This window comes from Catharus ustulatus, chromosome 4 (genome assembly GCF_009819885.2).
Source record: "Catharus ustulatus isolate bCatUst1 chromosome 4, bCatUst1.pri.v2, whole genome shotgun sequence".
NCBI lineage: Eukaryota > Metazoa > Chordata > Aves > Passeriformes > Turdidae > Catharus > Catharus ustulatus.
In genome coordinates this window covers 1,335,407-1,356,702 of record NC_046224.1, presented here as the reverse complement: position 1 = coordinate 1,356,702, position 21,296 = coordinate 1,335,407, and the positions used below count along the sequence as shown (strand labels likewise).

Sequence of the window (21,296 nt, the reverse complement as noted above, 5' to 3'; positions counted from 1 at the left end):
TAAATTTCCTGTAGAAATATTTGATATTTTTAGAGAAATTTCAGGGATTAAATGGACATTCCTGATAAAATTTTAATCTGGAAATGATGAAAATCAGAATTTTTTCATTTCTAACCCACCCTGAACTCTGGATAACACAGGGATTAAATTTCCTGTAGGAATATTTGATTTTTAGAGGTGGAAGATTTCACATTCCCAAATTATCCAAATATTAGGGAAGAAATGTTTCATATTCCCAAATTTTTTAGGTTTTAGGGTGAGAATCTTCCACAACCATCCAAATATTAGGGTCAGAATCTTCAATATTCCAAAGTTACTCAAATATTAGGATGGGAATTTTCCACATTCCCAAATTTTCCAATTATTAGAGTGGGAATCTTGCACATTTTAAAGTTATCCAAATATTAGGGAGGAAATTTTCCACATTCCCAAATTTTCCAGGAATTAGAGTGAGAATATTCCATATTTCCCAAATTTTCCAGATATTAGGCTGGGACTCTTCCATATTCCAAAGTTATCCAAATATTAGGATGGGAATTTTCCACATTCTCAAATTTTCCAGGTATTAGGATGGAAATTTTGCATATTCCCAAGTTATCCAAATATTAGGGAGGAAATTTTCCACATTCCCAAATTTTTAGGTGTTAGGGTGAAAATCTTCCACATTCCTCCAAATATTAGGATGGGAATTTTCCACATTCCCAAATTTTCCAATTATTAGAGTGGGAATCTTGCACATTCCCAAGTTATCCAAATATTAGGGAGGAAATGTTCCATATTCCCAATTTTTTAGGTGTTAATGTGGGAATCTTCCACATTCCATCCAGTTATTAGGGTCAGAATCTTCCATATTCCAAATTTATCCAAATATTAAGGAGGAAATCTTCCACATTCCCAAATTTTCCAATTATTAGAGTGGGAATCTTGCACATTTTAAAGTTATCCAAATATTAGGATGGGAATTTTCCACATTCCCAAATTTTCCAATTATTAGAGTGGGAATCTTGCACATTTTAAAGTTATCCAAATATTAGGAAATGTTCCATATTCCCAATTTTTTTAACTGTTAGGGTGAAAATCTTCCACATTCCATCCAAATATTAGGATGGGAATTTTCCATATTCCCAAATTTTCCAGGCATTAGGATGGGAATCTTGCACATTCCCAAGTTATCCAAATATTAGGGAGGAAATGTTCCATATTCCCAAATTTTCCAGGTATTAGGGTGGGACTCTTCCATATTCCAAAGTTATCCAAATATTAGGATGGAAATTTTCCACATTCCCAAATTTTCCAGGTTTTAGGGTGAGAATCTTCCATATTTCCCAAATTTTCCAGGCATTAGGATGGGAATCTTCCGTATTCCAGATTTATCCAAATATTAGGATGGGAGTTTTCCACATTCCCAAATTTTCCAATTACTAGAGTGGGAATCTTGCACATTTTAAAGTTATCCAAATATTAGGATGGGAATCTTCTACATTCCCAAATTTTCCAATTATTAGAGTGGGAATTTTGCATATTCCCAAGTTATCAAAATATTAGGGAGGAAATGTTCCATATTCCCAATTTTTTAGCTGTTAGGGTGAAAATTTTTCCACATTCCTCCAAATATTAGGATGGGAATTTTCCACATTCCCAAATTTTCCAGGAATTAGAGTGAGAATATTCCATATTTCCCAAATTTTCCAGATATTAGGGTGGGACTCTTCATATCCCAAAGTTATCCAAATATTAGGATGGGAATTTTCCACATTCCCAAATTTTCCAGGTATTAGGATGGGAATTTTTTATTTTTATTTTATTTTTATTTTTATTTATTTATTATTTTTATTTTTGTTATTTTATTTTATTCCAGTGCCTTCTCCACCCTCTCTTTCCATTATTTGCTTCCACCCCACCCCAAAAAAAAACAAAAAAAAGAGGATTTAGGATCAGACTCAGCAAAATGGATCCAGGACCTGATTTCAACTTGTAAATATTTGATGGGATTGCTCAAACTGCTGGGTGATGGTGGGGGAGATTTAGAATTTTTAAAATAGCAAATATTGAATTTTTTAGGATTTTTTGGGCTGTTCTGGAAAGAAAATTTCCATAATTTTGGAGTCCTTAAAGGAGATTTTTCCATGGGTTGAGTCAATGTCCCCAGATCTGAATTTCTTCAAATTTCAAATTCTCAATTTAAAAAGTGGCACAACAAAGAAAACGAAGATTTATTTAAAATTATCAATTTAAAAAGTGGCACAACAGGGAAAAATAGGATTTATTTCAAATTCTCAAATAAAAAAAGGGGGCACAACAAAGAAAAATAATATTTATTTAAAATTCTCAATTTAGAAAGGTGGCACAACAAAGAAAAATAATATTTATTTCAAATTCTCAATTTAAAAAGGTGGCACAACAGGGAAAAAGAAAATTTATTTCAAATTCTCAAATTAAAAATGGTGGCACAACAAAGAAAAAGAAAATTTATTTTAAATTTTCAATTTAGAAAGGTGGCACAGCAAAGGAAGATTTATTTCAAATTCTCAATTAAAAAATGGCACAACTGGAAAAAGAAGATTAATTTTAAATTTTCAATAAAAAAAAGTGGCACAATGGGGAAAAAGATTTATTTCAGGTTCTTAATTTAGAAAGGTGGCACAACAAGGAAAAAGAAAATTTATTTCCTGGATTTATTTCCTGAATTTATTTCCTGAATTTATTTTCTGAATTTTCTGGATTTATTTCCTGAATTTCTGGATTTCCTGAATTTATTTCCTGAATTTATTTCCTGAATTTCCTGAATTTATTTCCTGAATTTCCTGGATTTATTTCCTGAATTTATTTCCTGAATTTCCTGAATTTATTTCCTGAATTTCCTGGATTTATTTCCTGAATTTCCTGGATTTATTTCCTGAATTTATTTCCTGAATTTCCTGAATTTATTTCCTGAATTTTCTGGATTTATTTCCTGAATTTCTGGATTTCCTGAATTTATTTCCTGAATTTCCTGGATTTATTTCCTGAATTTATTTCCTGAATTTATTTCCTGAATTTCCTGAATTTATTTCCTGATTTTTCTGGATTTATTTCCTGAATTTATTTCCTGAATTTCCTGAATTTATTTCCTGAATTTCCTGGATTTATTTCCTGGATTTATTTCCTGAATTTATTTCCTGAATTTCCTGGATTTATTTCCTGGATTTATTTCCTGAATTTATTTCCTGAATTTCCTGAATTTATTTCCTGAATTTCCTGGATTTATTTCCTGGATTTATTTCCTGAATTTCCTGAATTTTCTGGATTTATTTCCAGAATTTTCTGAATTTATTTCCTGAATTTCCTGGATTTATTTCCTGAATTTTCTGGATTCATTTCCTGAATTTTCTGGATTTATTTCCTGAATTTCCTGAATTTATTTCCTGAATTTCCTGGATTTATTTCCTGAATTTTCTGGATTTATTTCCTGAAATTTTCTGGATTTATTTTCTAGATTTATTTCCTGAATTTCCTGAATTTATTTCCTGAATTTCTCTGAATTTCCTGAATTTCTCTGAATTTCCTGAATTTATTTCTGAATTTTCTGAATTTCTTGAATTTATTTCCTGAATTTTCAGGGGATGGAGCCCAGGGTGGAAATGATAAATGAATTATTTGAATTATTTCTAGCACAGAATTTACTAAATTCCACATTTCTCATGTAAAAAAAAATAAATTTATAATTTTTCCTGCTGATTTCTCTGTTTTCTCCTTGCAGGATTCATGAATAAAATCTTCCATCCCAACATTGATGAAGCGTGAGTGAATCTTTTTCCATTAAATCCTCCAAAATTCAAGATATTTCCCCTTTTTTATTATTATTTTATTTATTCCTCTGCTTCCATAGCAGTAAAAATTCCAATTTATTTTCTCTTGGGAAGATAGAAATTAAAGGAATAATTAAATAAATAAATAAATTGGGGAGGATTTTTTTTTTCAATTCCTTTTTTTTTTTAAATTCCCATTTTTTTTTCAATTCCCATTTTTTTTTTTCAATTCCCTTTTTTTTTTTCAATTCCAATTTTCAATTTCAATTTTTTTTTTTCTATTTTCCACTGTTAATTCCATTTTTTTTCTGTGTATTCCAGGTCAGGAACTGTATGTCTAGATGTAATCAATCAAAACCTGGACAGCTCTCTATGGTGAGTTGGGTTACAGATAATTTCAGGCCATTTTTGGGGTTTTTTACTGAATTTGAAACTCCTTCCTGAGCCAAAATCTCAAAAAAAAATAAAGAGATTTTTTTTACCGGTAAGAGGTGAGATTGCCTCTGATGCTGCAGAGTGATCATTTCTGGTTAAAGAAATCTATTTTATTTTTATTTTTATTTTTACTTTTTTATTTTTATTTTTACTTGTATTTTATTTTTACTTTTATTTTTATTTTTGCTTTTGTTTTTGGTTTTATTTTTATTTTTTCTATTTTTTTTTTTGCTTTTAATTTTTATTTTAATTTTAATTTTTGTTTTTTTATTTTTGCTTTTACTTTTACTTTTTTTTATTTTTATTTTTACTTTAATGTTTTTCTTTTATTTTTTTTACCTTTATTTTTACTTTTTATTTTTACTTTTTATTTTCTACTTTTATTTTTATTTTTGCTTTTATTTTTAATTTTGCTTTTATTTTTATTTTTACTTTTATTTATTTTTACTTTATTTTTTATTTTTTTACTTTTTTTATTTTTACTTTTTATTTTTATTTTTACTTTTATTTTTATTTTTACTTTATTTTTTTATTTTTTTACTTTTTTATTTTTACTTTTTATTTTTATTTTTACTTTTATTTTTAATTTTACTTTTATTTTTACTTTTACTTTTTTTAATTTTTACTTTTATTTTTTTTATTTTTACTTTTTATTTTCTACTTTTATTTTTATTTTGCTTTTATTTTTAATTTTACTTTTATTTTTACTTTTATTTTAATTTTACTTTTTATTTTTTTACTTTTTATTTTTACTTTTATTTTTACTTTTATTTTTATTTTTATTTTTATTTTTATTTTTACCTTTTATTTTTACTTTTATTTTAATTTTACTTTTTATTTTTACTTTTATTTTTATTTTTACTTTTTATTTTTACTTTTATTTTTTATTTTTACTTTTATTTTTTATTTTTACTTTTATTTTTATTTTTATTTTATTTTTATTTATTTTTATTTTTACTTTTATTTTTATTTTTACTTTAGTTTTTATTTTTTTACCTTTATTTTTATTTTTACTTTTATTTTATTTTTTGCTTTTATTTTTAGTTTTGCTTTTATTTTTATTTTTGCTTTTATTTTTATTTTAAATTTTACTTTTATTTTTATTTTACTTTTATTTTTATTTTTGCTTTTATTTTTATTTTAATTTTATTTTTATGTTTACTTTTATTTTTACTTTTATTTTTATTTTTAATTTTACTTTATTTTAATTTTACTTTAATTTTTTTATTTTTTTATTTTTATTTTTACTTTAATTTTTATTTTTACTTTTAATTTTACTTTTATTTTTATTTTTACTTTTATTTTTTATTTTTACTTTTTTTTTTTTACTTTTATTTATTTTTATTTTTACTTTTTATTTTTACTTTTTATTTTTACTTTTAATTTTATTTTTATTTTTATTTTATTTTTATTTTTTATTTTTGCTTTTATTTTTAATTTTATTCCCTTTACCCCACCCCCTTCCCAAATTCTCACTTCATTTCCCCCCTTGAAACTCAACCTGGACGTTCCAGACTGATTTTTTTGGGATTGCTTTACCTCTGAAACCCTGAATCAACATCGTGTTTGCCTTGCAGATCTCACCACATCTTGAGTCCTTCCTGCCCCAGCTGCTGGCTTACCCCAACCCCATCGACCCCCTGAACGGAGACGCTGCCGCCATGTACCTGCACCGGCCAGAGGAGTACAAACAGAAAATCAAAGGTGAGCCCCAATCAACAACCACAGCAATCAACAATCACAGCAATCAGCACACTCACAGCAATCAGCACACTCACAGCAATCAACACACTCACAGCAATCAACACACTCACAGCAATCAACACACTCACAGCAATCAACACTCACAGCAATCAACACTCACAGCAATCAACACACTCACAGCAATCAACACTCACAGCAATCAACACACTCACAGCAATCAACACTCACAGCAATCAACACTCACAGCAATCAACACACTCACAGCAATCAACACTCACAGCAATCAACACTCACAGCAATCAACACACTCACAGCAATCAACACACTCACAGCAATCAACACACTCACAGCAATCAACACACTCACAGCAATCAACACACTCACAGCAATCAGCACACTCACAGCAATCAACACACTCACAGCAATCAGCACACTCACAGCAATCAACACACTCACAGCAATCAACACTCACAGCAATCAGCACACTCACAGCAATCAACAATCACAGCAATCAACAATCACAGCAATCAACACACTCACAGCAATCAGCACACTCACAGCAATCAACACACTCACAGCAATCAACACACTCACAGCAATCAACAATCACAGCAATCAACACACTCACAGCAATCAACACTCACAGCAATCAACACACTCACAGCAATCAACACACTCACAGCAATCAACACACTCACAGCAATCAGCACACTCACAACAATCAACAATCACAGCAATCAACACACTCACAGCAATCAACACACTCACAGCAATCAACACTCACAGCAGCAATCAACACACTCACAGCAATCAACACTCACAGCAATCAACACTCACAGCAATCAACAATCACAGCAATCAACAATCACAGCAATCAACAATCACAGCAATCAACACACTCACAGCAATCAACACACTCACAGCAATCAGCACACTCACAGCAATCAACACACTCACAGCAATCAGCACACTCACAGCAATCAGCACACTCACAGCAATCAACACTCACAGCAATCAACAATCACAGCAATCAACACACTCCACAGCAAATCAACAATCACAGCAATCAACAATCACAGCAATCAACACACTCACAGCAATCAGCACACTCACAGCAATCAACACACTCACAGCAATCAGCACACTCACAGCAATCAACACACTCACAGCAATCAGCACACTCACAGCAATCAACACACTCACAGCAATCAACAATCACAGCAATCAACACACTCACAGCAATCAACAATCACAGCAATCAATCAACACACTCACAGCAATCAACACTCACAGCAATCAACACACTCACAGCAATCAACACACTCACAGCAATCAACACACTCACAGCAATCAACACACTCACAGCAATCAACACTCACAGCAATCAACAATCACAGCAATCAACACACTCACAGCAATCAACACACTCACAGCAATCAACACACTCACAGCAATCAACACACTCACAGCAATCAGCACACTCACAGCAATCAACAATCACAGCAATCAACACACTCACAGCAATCAGCACAATCACAGCAATCAACAATCACAGCAATCAACAATCACAGCAATCAACACACTCACAGCAATCAGCACACTCACAGCAATCAACACACTCACAGCAATCAACACACTCACAGCAATCAACACTCACAGCAATCAACACTCACAGCAATCAACACACTCACAGCAATCAACACTCACAGCAATCAACACACTCACAGCAATCAACACTCACAGCAATCAACACTCACAGCAATCAACACACTCACAGCAATCAACACTCACAGCAATCAACACTCACAGCAATCAACACACTCACAGCAATCAACACACTCACAGCAATCAACACACTCACAGCAATCAACACACTCACAGCAATCAACACACTCACAGCAATCAGCACACTCACAGCAATCAACACACTCACAGCAATCAGCACACTCACAGCAATCAACACTCACAGCAATCAGCACACTCACAGCAATCAACAATCACAGCAATCAGCACACTCACAGCAATCAACACACTCACAGCAATCAACACACTCACAGCAATCAACACACTCACAGCAATCAACACTCACAGCAATCAGCACACTCACAGCAATCAACAATCACAGCAATCAACACACTCACAGCGATCAACACTCACAGCAATCAACAATCACAGCAATCAACACACTCACAGCAATCAGCACACTCACAGCAATCAACAATCACAGCAATCAACACACTCACAGCAATCAACACACTCACAGCAATCAACACTCACAGCAATCAATCAACACACTCACAGCAATCAACAATCACAGCAATCAACACACTCACAGCAATCAACACACTCACAGCAATCAATCAACACACTCACAGCAATCAACACACTCACAGCAATCAACACTCACAGCAATCAGCACACTCACAGCAATCAACAATCACAGCAATCAACACACTCACAGCAATCAACACACTCACAGCAATCAACACTCACAGCAATCAACAATCACAGCAATCAACACACTCACAGCAATCAACACTCACAGCAATCAACAATCACAGCAATCAACAATCACAGCAATCAACAATCACAGCAATCTACACACTCACAGCAATCAACACACTCACAGCAATCAGCACACTCACAGCAATCAACACACTCACAGCAATCAACACACTCACAGCAATCAATCAACACACTCACAGCAATCAACACTCACAGCAATCAACACACTCACAGCAATCAATCAACACACTCACAGCAATCAACACTCACAGCAATCAACACACTCACAGCAATCAACACACTCACAGCAATCAACAATCACAGCAATCAACACACTCACAGCAATCAACAATCACAGCAATCAACAATCACAGCAATCAACACACTCACAGCAATCAACACACTCACAGCAATCAGCACACTCACAGCAATCAACACACTCACAGCAATCAACACACTCACAGCAATCAACACTCACAGCAATCAACACTCACAGCAATCAACACACTCACAGCAATCAACACTCACAGCAATCAACACACTCACAGCAATCAACACACTCACAGCAATCAACACACTCACAGCAATCAACACACTCACAGCAATCAACACACTCACAGCAATCAACACACTCACAGCAATCAACAATCACAGCAATCAACAATCACAGCAATCAACACACTCACAGCAATCAGCACACTCACAGCAATCAACAATCACAGCAATCAACACACTCACAGCAATCAGCACACTCACAGCAATCAACAATCACAGCAATCAACACACTCACAGCAATCAACAATCACAGCAATCAACACTCACAGCAATCAGCACACTCACAGCAATCAACACACTCACAGCAATCAACACACTCACAGCAATCAACACTCACAGCAATCAACACTCACAGCAATCAACACACTCACAGCAATCAACACTCACAGCAATCAACACACTCACAGCAATCAACACTCACAGCAATCAACACTCACAGCAATCAACACACTCACAGCAATCAACACTCACAGCAATCAACACTCACAGCAATCAACACACTCACAGCAATCAACACACTCACAGCAATCAACACACTCACAGCAATCAACACACTCACAGCAATCAACACACTCACAGCAATCAGCACACTCACAGCAATCAACACACTCACAGCAATCAGCACACTCACAGCAATCAACACACTCACAGCAATCAACACTCACAGCAATCAGCACACTCACAGCAATCAACAATCACAGCAATCAACAATCACAGCAATCAACACACTCACAGCAATCAGCACACTCACAGCAATCAACACACTCACAGCAATCAGCACACTCACAGCAATCAACAATCACAGCAATCAACACACTCACAGCAATCAACACTCACAGCAATCAACACACTCACAGCAATCAACACACTCACAGCAATCAACACACTCACAGCAATCAGCACACTCACAACAATCAACAATCACAGCAATCAACACACTCACAGCAATCAACACACTCACAGCAATCAACACTCACAGCAATCAACAATCACAGCAATCAACACACTCACAGCAATCAGCACACTCACAGCAATCAACACTCACAGCAATCAACACTCACAGCAATCAACAATCACAGCAATCAACAATCACAGCAATCAACAATCACAGCAATCAACACACTCACAGCAATCAACACACTCACAGCAATCAACACAACTCACAGCAATCAACACACTCACAGCAATCAACACACTCACAGCAACTCAACAATCACAGCAATCAACACACTCACAGCAATCAACACTCACAGCAATCAACACACTCACAGCAATCAACACACTCACAGCAATCAACACACTCACAGCAATCAACACACTCACAGCAATCAACACACTCACAGCAATCAATCAACACACTCACAGCAATCAACACACTCACAGCAATCAACACACTCACAGCAATCAATCAACACACTCACAGCAATCAGCACACTCACAGCAATCAACACACTCACAGCAATCAACACACTCACAGCAATCAGCACACTCACAGCAATCAGCACACTCACAGCAATCAACACTCACAGCAATCAACAATCACAGCAATCAACACACTCACAGCAATCAACAATCACAGCAATCAACACACTCACAGCGATCAACACTCACAGCAATCAACAATCACAGCAATCAACACACTCACAGCAATCAACAATCACAGCAATCAACACACTCACAGCGATCAACACTCACAGCAATCAACAATCACAGCAATCAGCACACTCACAGCAATCAACAATCACAGCAATCAACACACTCACAGCAATCAACACACTCACAGCAATCAACACTCACAGCAATCAATCAACACACTCACAGCAATCAACAATCACAGCAATCAACACACTCACAGCAATCAACACACTCACAGCAATCAATCAACACACTCACAGCAATCAACACACTCACAGCAATCAACACTCACAGCAATCAGCACACTCACAGCAATCAACAATCACAGCAATCAACACACTCACAGCAATCAACACACTCACAGCAATCAACACTCACAGCAATCAACAATCACAGCAATCAACACACTCACAGCAATCAACACTCACAGCAATCAACAATCACAGCAATCAACAATCACAGCAATCAACAATCACAGCAATCAACACACTCACAGCAATCAACACACTCACAGCAATCAGCACACTCACAGCAATCAACACACTCACAGCAATCAACACACTCACAGCAATCAATCAACACACTCACAGCAATCAACACTCACAGCAATCAACACACTCACAGCAATCAATCAACACACTCACAGCAATCAACACTCACAGCAATCAACACACTCACAGCAATCAACACACTCACAGCAATCAACAATCACAGCAATCAACACACTCACAGCAATCAACAATCACAGCAATCAACAATCACAGCAATCAACACACTCACAGCAATCAACACTCACAGCAATCAACACTCACAGCAATCAACACACTCACAGCAATCAACACTCACAGCAATCAACACACTCACAGCAATCAACACACTCACAGCAATCAACACACTCACAGCAATCAACACACTCACAGCAATCAACACACTCACAGCAATCAACACACTCACAGCAATCAACAATCACAGCAATCAACAATCACAGCAATCAACACACTCACAGCAATCAGCACACTCACAGCAATCAACAATCACAGCAATCAACACACTCACAGCAATCAGCACACTCACAGCAATCAACAATCACAGCAATCAACACACTCACAGCAATCAACAATCACAGCAATCAACAATCACAGCAATCAACACACTCACAGCAATCAACACACTCACAGCAATCAGCACACTCACAGCAATCAACACACTCACAGCAATCAACACACTCACAGCAATCAACACTCACAGCAATCAACACTCACAGCAATCAACACACTCACAGCAATCAACACTCACAGCAATCAACACACTCACAGCAATCAACACTCACAGCAATCAACACTCACAGCAATCAACACACTCACAGCAATCAACACTCACAGCAATCAACACTCACAGCAATCAACACACTCACAGCAATCAACACACTCACAGCAATCAACACACTCACAGCAATCAACACACTCACAGCAATCAACACACTCACAGCAATCAGCACACTCACAGCAATCAACACACTCACAGCAATCAGCACACTCACAGCAATCAACAATCACAGCAATCAACACACTCACAGCAATCAACACACTCACAGCAATCAGCACACTCACAGCAATCAGCACACTCACAGCAATCAACAATCACAGCAATCAACACACTCACAGCAATCAACACTCACAGCAATCAGCACACTCACAGCAATCAACAATCACAGCAATCAACAATCACAGCAATCAACACACTCACAGCAATCAGCACACTCACAGCAATCAACACACTCACAGCAATCAGCACACTCACAGCAATCAACAATCACAGCAATCAACACACTCACAGCAATCAACACTCACAGCAATCAACACACTCACAGCAATCAACACACTCACAGCAATCAACACACTCACAGCAATCAGCACACTCACAACAATCAACAATCACAGCAATCAACACACTCACAGCAATCAACACACTCACAGCAATCAACACTCACAGCAATCAACAATCACAGCAATCAACACACTCACAGCAATCAACACTCACAGCAATCAACACTCACAGCAATCAACAATCACAGCAATCAACAATCACAGCAATCAACAATCACAGCAATCAACAATCACAGCAATCAACAATCACAGCAATCAACAATCACAGCAATCAACACACTCACAGCAATCAGCACACTCACAGCAATCAGCACACTCACAGCAATCAGCACACTCACAGCAATCAACACTCACAGCAATCAACAATCACAGCAATCAACACACTCACAGCAATCAACAATCACAGCAATCAACAATCACAGCAATCAACACACTCACAGCAATCAGCACACTCACAGCAATCAACACACTCACAGCAATCAGCACACTCACAGCAATCAACAATCACAGCAATCAACACACTCACAGCAATCAACAATCACAGCAATCAACAATCACAGCAATCAACACACTCACAGCAATCAACACACTCACAGCAATCAGCACACTCACAGCAATCAACACACTCACAGCAATCAACACACTCACAGCAATCAACAATCACAGCAATCAACACACTCACAGCAATCAACACTCACAGCAATCAACACACTCACAGCAATCAACACACTCACAGCAATCAACACACTCACAGCAATCAACACACTCACAGCAATCAACACACTCACAGCAATCAATCAACACACTCACAGCAATCAGCACACTCACAGCAATCAACAATCACAGCAATCAACACACTCACAGCAATCAACACACTCACAGCAATCAACACTCACAGCAATCAACAATCACAGCAATCAACACACTCACAGCAATCAACACACTCACAGCAGTTTCATTATTATAACCTGCACCATTTTATAGAGATAAAATCTCCAGTGCCAGCAGTGAAAGTGCTCTGGAAACGGCCAAAAAAATAAAAATATCCTTGGGAAAAATAGAGAAAAATTGATTTTAGTCAAAGGGAGATCTGGGATATCTCTGGGGATGAAGGAAAATCCCAGAGTTTGGAACTTGTTCATAAATCTCAGAGTTTGGAATTTTTTTAATAAATCCCAGAGTTTGGAATTTGTTCATAAATCCCAGAGTTGGGAACTTGTTCATAAATCTCAGAGTTTGGAATTTTTTTAATAAATCCCAGAGTTTGGAATTTGTTCATAAATCCCAGAGTTTGGGACTTGTTCCCTAAATCCCAGAGTTTGGAACTCAGTAAATCCCAGAGTTTGGAATTTGTTCTTTAAATCCCAGAATTTGGAATTGTCCATAAATCCCAGAGTTTCAACTTGCTCAATAAATCCCAGAGTCTGGAATTTGCTCAGTAAATCCCAGAGTTGGGAACTTGTTCATAAATCCCAAAGTTTTGAACTTGTTCCATAAATCCCAGAGTTTAGAACTCAGTAAATCCCAGAGTTTGGAATTTGTTCAGTAAATCCCAAGTTTGGAATTTGGAACTCAGTAAATCCCAGAGTTGGGAACTTGTTCATAAATCCCAAAATTTTTGAACTTGTTCCATAAATCCCTGAGTTGGGAACTTGTTCAGTAAATCCCAGAGTTAGAATTTGTTCTTTAAATCCCAGAATTTGGAACTTGCTCAATAAATCCCAGAGTTTGGAACTTGTTAATAAATTCCAGAATTTGGAATTTGCTCAGTAAATCCCAGAATTTGGAACTTGCTCAGTTAAATCCCAGAGTTTGGCACTCAGTAAATCCAGAGTTGGGAACTTGTTCAGTAAATCCCAGAGTTTGGATCAGTAAATCCCAGAGTTTGGAACTTGTTAAATTCCAGACCTTGAAACGTGCTCAGTAAATCCCAGAGTTTGGAATTTGCTCAGTAAAGAGTTTGGAAATTGTTCTTTAAATCCCAGAGTTTGGATCAGTAAATCCCAGAGTTTGGAACTTGTTAAATCCCAGAGTTTTGAACTTGTTCAGTAAATCCCAGAGTTTGGAACCTGCTCAGTAAATCCCAGAGTTTGGAACCTGCTCAGTAAATCCCAGAGTTTGGAATTTGTTGAGTAAATCCCAGAGTTTGGAATTTGTTCTTTAAATCCCAGAATTTGGAACTTGTTCATAAATCCCAGAGTTTGGAACTTGCTCAGCAAATCCAAGAGTTTGGAACTTGTTTATAAATCACAGAGTTTGGAATTTGTTCAGTAAATCCCAGAGTTTGGAACTTGATCATAAATCCCAGAGTTTGGAATTTGCTCAGTAAAGAGTTTGGAAATTGTTCTTTAAATCCCAGAATTTAGAACTCAGTAAATCCCAGAATTTGGAACTCAGTAAATCCCAGAGTTTGTAACTTGTTCAATAAATCTCAGAGTTTGAAATTTGCTCAATAAATCCCAGAGTTTGGAACTTGTTCATAAATTCCAGAGTTTGGAATTAATTCAGTAAATCCCAGAGTTGGGAACTTGCTCAGTAAATCCCAGAGTTTGGAATTTGGAACTCAGTAAATCCCAGAGTTTGGAACTTGCTCATTAAATCCCAGAGTTTGGAACTTGTTCCTTAAATCCCAGAGTTTGCAATTTGTTCAGTAAATCCCAGAGTTTGCAATTTGTTCAGTAAATCCCAGAATTTGGAACTCAGTAAATCCCAGAGTTGAGAACTTGTTCCATAAATCCCAAAGTTTGGAACTTGTTGAGTAAATCCCAGAGTTTGGGAATTATTCCATAAATCTCAGAGTTTGGAACAGGTTCAGTAAATCTCAGAGTTTGGGACTTGTTCAGTAAATCCCAGAGTTTGGAATTTGCTCAGTAAATCCCAGAGTTTAGGACTTGTTCCATAAATCCCAGAGTTGGTTCTTGTTCAGTAAATCCCAGAATCTGGAACTCAGTAAATCCCAGAGTTGAGAACTTGTTCCTTAAATCCCAGAGTTTGGAACAGGTTCAGTAAATCCCAGAGTTTGGAAATCATTCCATAAATCCCAGAGTTTGAAACTTGTGGGAATTTCCCCAGTGAGGAAGCTCAGGTGGGTTTGGGATAATCCCAGAGGGAATTTCTGAGGTTCCCACAAAAGGAATTTTGAAATCCCAAATCCCAAATCCAGCTCTCAGGTTCCCTTTGCTGGGATGTGCAAGGAATTACAACTTCCAGAATACATCCAGAAATATCCAACAGAAGCACTAAAACAACAACTTATCTGGCCAATAATAGGATCATTTATCATTTATAATTCGTATCATTTATCAGTATTAATATTTGTGGTAATTTATAATATTTTTTATTCTTTTTATTAATGAAATTCCACTATATTACAAATTTTACCATAAATCATTGATCCAACTTCTCACACCTCCCACCCCTATTGCTCAGCTCACCCTAAACATTGAATTTTCCTCTCTCCCATCCAGAATACATCCAGAAATATCCAACATAACTTACAGTAATTTTTATTCTTTTTATTCATCATGATATTCAATTTTACGATAAATCATTGATCCAACTTTTCACACCTCCCACCCCTATTGCTCAGCTCTCCCTAAATATTTAATTTTCCTCTCTCCCATCCAGAATACATCCAGAAATATGCAACAGAAACACTAAAGCAACAGCTTCTCTGACCAATAATAGGATCTTTTATAATTTATAATTCATATAATTTATCAGTATTAATCTTTGTGATAACTTATAGTAAATTTTATTTTTTTTATTCGCGATATTCTGCTATGTTACAACTTTTACAATAAATCATTGATCAGATTTCTCACACCTCCCACCCCTATTGCTCAGCTCTCCCTAAACATTGAATTTTCCTCTCTTCCATCCAGAATACATCCAGAAATATGCAACAAACTTATAGTAATTTTTATTCTTTTTATTGATTAAATTCTGCTGTATTACGACTTTTATCGTAAATTATCGATCAGATTTCTCACACCTCCCACACCTAATTTTCCTCTCTCCCATCCAGAATACATCCAGAAATATGCAACAGAAGCACTAAAACCACAGCTTATCTGGCCCATAGGATCATTTATAGTTTATAATTTATATGATTGATCAGTATTAATCTTTGTGATAACTTATAGTGAATTTTAATTATTTTTATTCGCAATATTCCACATATTTTACAATAAATCATTAATGCAATTTCCCAAACCTCCCACAGCTGTTGCTCAGCTCTCCCTAAACATTGAATTTTCCTCTCTCCCATCCAGAATACATCCAGAAATATCCAACAGAAGCACTAAAACAACAACTTATCTGGCCCATAGGATCGTTTATAATTTATATATTTGTATAATTTATCATTATTAATCTTTGTGATAACTTATAGTAAATTTTATTTTTTTTTATTCGTGATATTCCACTATATTACATATTTTACAATAAATCATTAATACAATTTCTCACAGCTCCCACACCTATTGCTCAGCTCTCCCTAAACATTGAATTTTTTTCTTTCCTGTCCAGAATACATCCAGAAATATGCAACATAACTTACAGTAATTTTTATTCTTTTTATTCACTGTATTCTACTATATTATAACCATTGATGCAATTTCTCACAGCTCCCACACCTCTTGCTCAGCTCTCCCTAAACATTTCATTCTTTCCTCTCCCATCCAGAATACATCCAGAAATATGCAACAGAAGCACTAAAACAACAGCTTATCTGGCCCATAGGACCATTTATAATTTATATATTTGTATAATTTATCTGTATTAATCTTTGTGATAATTTATATTTTTGTTATTTTTATTCGCGATATTCCGCTATATTACAAATTTTACCATAAATCATCGATCCAACTTCTCACACCTCCCACCCCTATTGCTCAGCTCTCCCTAAACATTGAATTTTCCTCTCTCCCATCCAGAATACATCCAGAAATATCCAAAAGAAGAAGCACTAAAACAACAGCTTTATCTGGCCCATAGGATCATTTATAACTTATATGATTGATCAGTATTAATCTTTGTGAAAACTTATAGTAATTTTTGGTTTTTTTATTCACGATATTCACTATATTACAAATTTTACAATAAATCATTAATACAATTTCTCACAGCTCCCACAGCTGTTGCTCAGCTCTCCCTAAACATTTCATTCTTTTCTCTCCCATCCAGAATACATCCAGAAATATGCAAAATAATTTATAGTAATTTTATTCTTTTTATTCATCATGATATTCAATTTTACCATAAATCATTGATCCAACTTCTCACACATCCCACCCCTATTGCTCAGCTCTCCCTAAACATTTAATTTTTTTCTTTCCTGTCCAGAATACATCCAGAAATATCCAACAGAAACACTAAAACAACAGCTTCTCTGACCAATAATAGGATCATTTATAATTTATAATTCATATCATTTATCAGTATTAATCTTTGTGATAATTTATATTTTTTATTATTTTTATTCACGATATTCACTATATTACGACTTTTACAATAAATTATTGATCCAACTTCTCACACCTCCCACATATTTTGCTCAGCTCTCCCTAAACATTTAATTTTTTTCTTTCCTGTCCAGAATACATCCAGAAATATGCAACATAACTTACAGTAATTTTTATTCTTTTTATTCACTGTATTCTACTATATTATAACCATTGATGCAATTTCTCACACCTCCCCCACCTGTTGCTCAGCTCTCCCTAAACATTTAATTTTCCTCTCTCCCATCCAGAATACATCCAGAAATATCCAACAGAAGCACTAAAACAACAACTTTGTCTGGCCCATAGGATCATTTATAGTTTATAATTTATATTATTGATCAGTATTAATCTTTGTGATAACTTATAGGAATTTTATTATTTTTTTTCGCGATATTCCACATATTTTACAATAAATCATTAATGCAATTTCCCAAAGCTCCCACAGCTGTTGCTCAACTATCCCTGAACATTTCATTCTTTTCTCTCCCATCCAGAATACATCCAGAAATATGCAACATAACTTACAGTAATTTTTATTCTTTTTGTTCACGATATTCCGCTATATTACGACTTTTGCAATAAATTATTGATCCAACTTTTCACACCTCCCACACCTCTTGCTCAGCTCTCCCTAAACATTGAATTTTCCTCTCTCCCATCCAGAATACATCCAGAAATATCCAACATAACTTACAGTAATTTTTATTATTTTATTCACGATATTTCACTATATTACAAATTTTACCATAAATCATTGATCCAACTTCTCACACCTCCCACATATTTTGCTCAACTCTCCCTAAACACTTAATTTTTTTCTTTCCTGTCCAGAATACATCCAGAAATATGCAACAGAAGAAGCACTAAAGGAGCAGGAAGAAGGCACCGGGGACAGCTCGTCCGAGAGCTCCATGTCCGACTTCTCTGAGGACGAGGCTCAGGACATGGAGTTGTAGTAGAGGAGGCCACTGCTTTTCAGAGACACTCTAATTTCCTAACCATGAGAAGCAGACTATAATATTCATATTTAAACAAAGCAATTTTTTTTATTACTAAACAAGGTTTTTATGAATTCTAGCATTGATATATATATGTACCTATATATATATCACCCTTTAGAATCTTGATTTTTTTTTTTTTCTCTCTCTCGGTCATTTCCCGGTTTTTTTTCCCTGAGGTGCATTAGAGTATTCCCAACATTCCATTCTGGTAGCAATATGCAACCTGGATGCATGCTTGAGATTTTTTCCATTTTGGCCAAGTCTACTTTTGGTGTGTGCTACCAAACAGCTGCCCTGGGAGGGAGGGAATAACAAAAAAAAAAAAGAAAAAAAAAACCAACAAAAATCCAAACAGAACAGGAAAAACAAAGAGGGATTTACTGTTGGATTTGCTGTTGGATTGGCTGTTGGATTTGCTCTTGGATTTGGATTTGGTGTTGGATTGGCTGTTGGATTTGCTGTTGGATTTACTCTTGGCTGTTGGATTTGCTGTTGGATTTGCTGATGGATTTGCTGTTGGATCGAGATTTCCACCTGGCATGTTGGAGGTTAAAACCTTGGGGGTGGTAGAGCTGTGTAGGGATGGAAGGGGCTCCTCTAAAAGAAAAAAAAAAAAAGAGATTTAAGTAAAGAAAAGAACTCAAATGAGTGGAGCTGGAGAACGCCTCGGAATTTGGGAATTTCAGGATTTCGGAATTTCGGAATTTCGGGATTTCAGGATTTCAGGTGTGGCTGTGGACTCCTCCCTGCCCTCCCGAACTGTGGGCACTGCTGGATGCCCTGGGGGATTCTGGAGAAGCTCTGGATGTTTATTCCCCTGGCCTGGGGTGGATCAGGAAGAACCTGGAACCCTCCTGGACCTGGGATTGAGCCGGAGCTCGTGGACGTGAAATTTCTGTCCCACCTGGAACCTTCACTGCCTTCCACTTGGCTTTGTTGTTATAATTATTATTATTATTATTTTCTGTATTTCTTTCTTTCCTCCACCCTTTTTTTGCTGGAAATCTGGCACTGGGAATTGCTCTGACCAGATGGATTGGCCTTGGAATTGGAATTGTCCCTTTGGCCAAAGTCCACGAATCCATCGGCGCCGATTTTGATTTTTTTTCTTTTTTTTTTTTTTGAAATCTTTCTTTCCTCCCTCTTCTGCACCATCTGCTTGTGTGTGTACAACAGGATAAAATTCCTTAAGAGTTAAGAAAACAAAAAAAACCCACACAAAATTTGAGCTGAATAAAAAAAAAAAAACCTAAAAAGCACCAACTAAGGAAGCAAATGAAGTCACTCTGTTTTTTTTTTTGTTGGTTGGTTTGGTTTTTTATTTTGGTTTGTTTTTTTTTTTTTTCCTCCAGGATGTTTGGGAATTGGAATGTTGGATTTCTCCTGGTGTCTTGCAGCAAGCTGAGAGATTTTTTTTTTTTTTAATTATTATTATTATTTTTTTTTTTTTTGCTGTTGTTCCTAAAAATCTGCTGAGTAAATCCTTGGGATACTTGAATTGGGATAATTGTGCATCAGAGATTCAAACTGAGATGGATTTTTCAAGCTGAATGTTACCTGCTGTTTTCTTTTGGGGATTTTTTTTTTTTTTCAGAGGGGTTTGGATGAAATCATTTGTGATGCAGGGAAAAAAACAAAAAAAAGAAAAAAAAAATCAACCCACCCTGAGCAGAGTTCTGAATGTCAGATTTGTCATTCTCCCAGAAAAAATTCCTTTTCCAGGTCCCAACCCATCTCTGTTCATAAAGCACAATCACTTCTTTGATTTCTTTTGCTTTTGGGGGGAGGGGGGAGAAAACAACAAAAAAAAACCAACAAAAAAACCAAAAAAATTTCATCAAATCCCACTTGGCTTTGGCATGATTTTCCTTAATAAAAAAACCTTCCACGAATTTCCTTTCTGTTAATTCTGGGCACGAAGCAAAGGTTTTTTCCCTCTCCTTTTTTAATTTTTATTTTTTATTTTTCCCCCTCTTTTTTTTTTATTTTTTCCTCTCCTTTTTTTTATTTTTCCCCTCCTTTTTTTTTTATTTTTCCCTTTTTTTTTATTTATTCCCTCTCCTTTTTTTATTTTTCCCTCTCCTTTTTTTTATTTTTCCCTCTCCTTTTTTTATTTTTCCCTCTTTTTAAATTTTTTTCCCTCTCCTTTATTTTTATTTTTCCCCTCCTTTATTTTTATTTTTCCCTCTTTTTTTTATTTTTCCCTAATTATTTTATTTTTCCCTCTCCTTTTCTTTAATTTTTCCCCTTCTTTTTTTTAATTTTTCCCTCTCTTTTTTT

General features: G+C 35.5%; 1 protein-coding gene across 1 annotated transcript in view; it reads left to right on the top strand.

The window, feature by feature from the left end:
• Positions 1-20,908, top strand: part of UBE2H (ubiquitin conjugating enzyme E2 H) — a 51,035-nt gene extending 30,127 nt beyond the window's left edge. The window contains 3 exon segments of the mRNA XM_033059053.2: positions 4,130-4,131; positions 5,801-5,927; positions 18,847-20,908. Coding sequence (XP_032914944.1) covers positions 4,130-4,131; positions 5,801-5,927; positions 18,847-18,971 — 254 coding nt within the window. The 3' untranslated portion in view covers positions 18,972-20,908.
• The last annotated feature ends 388 nt before the right edge of the window (positions 20,909-21,296 follow it).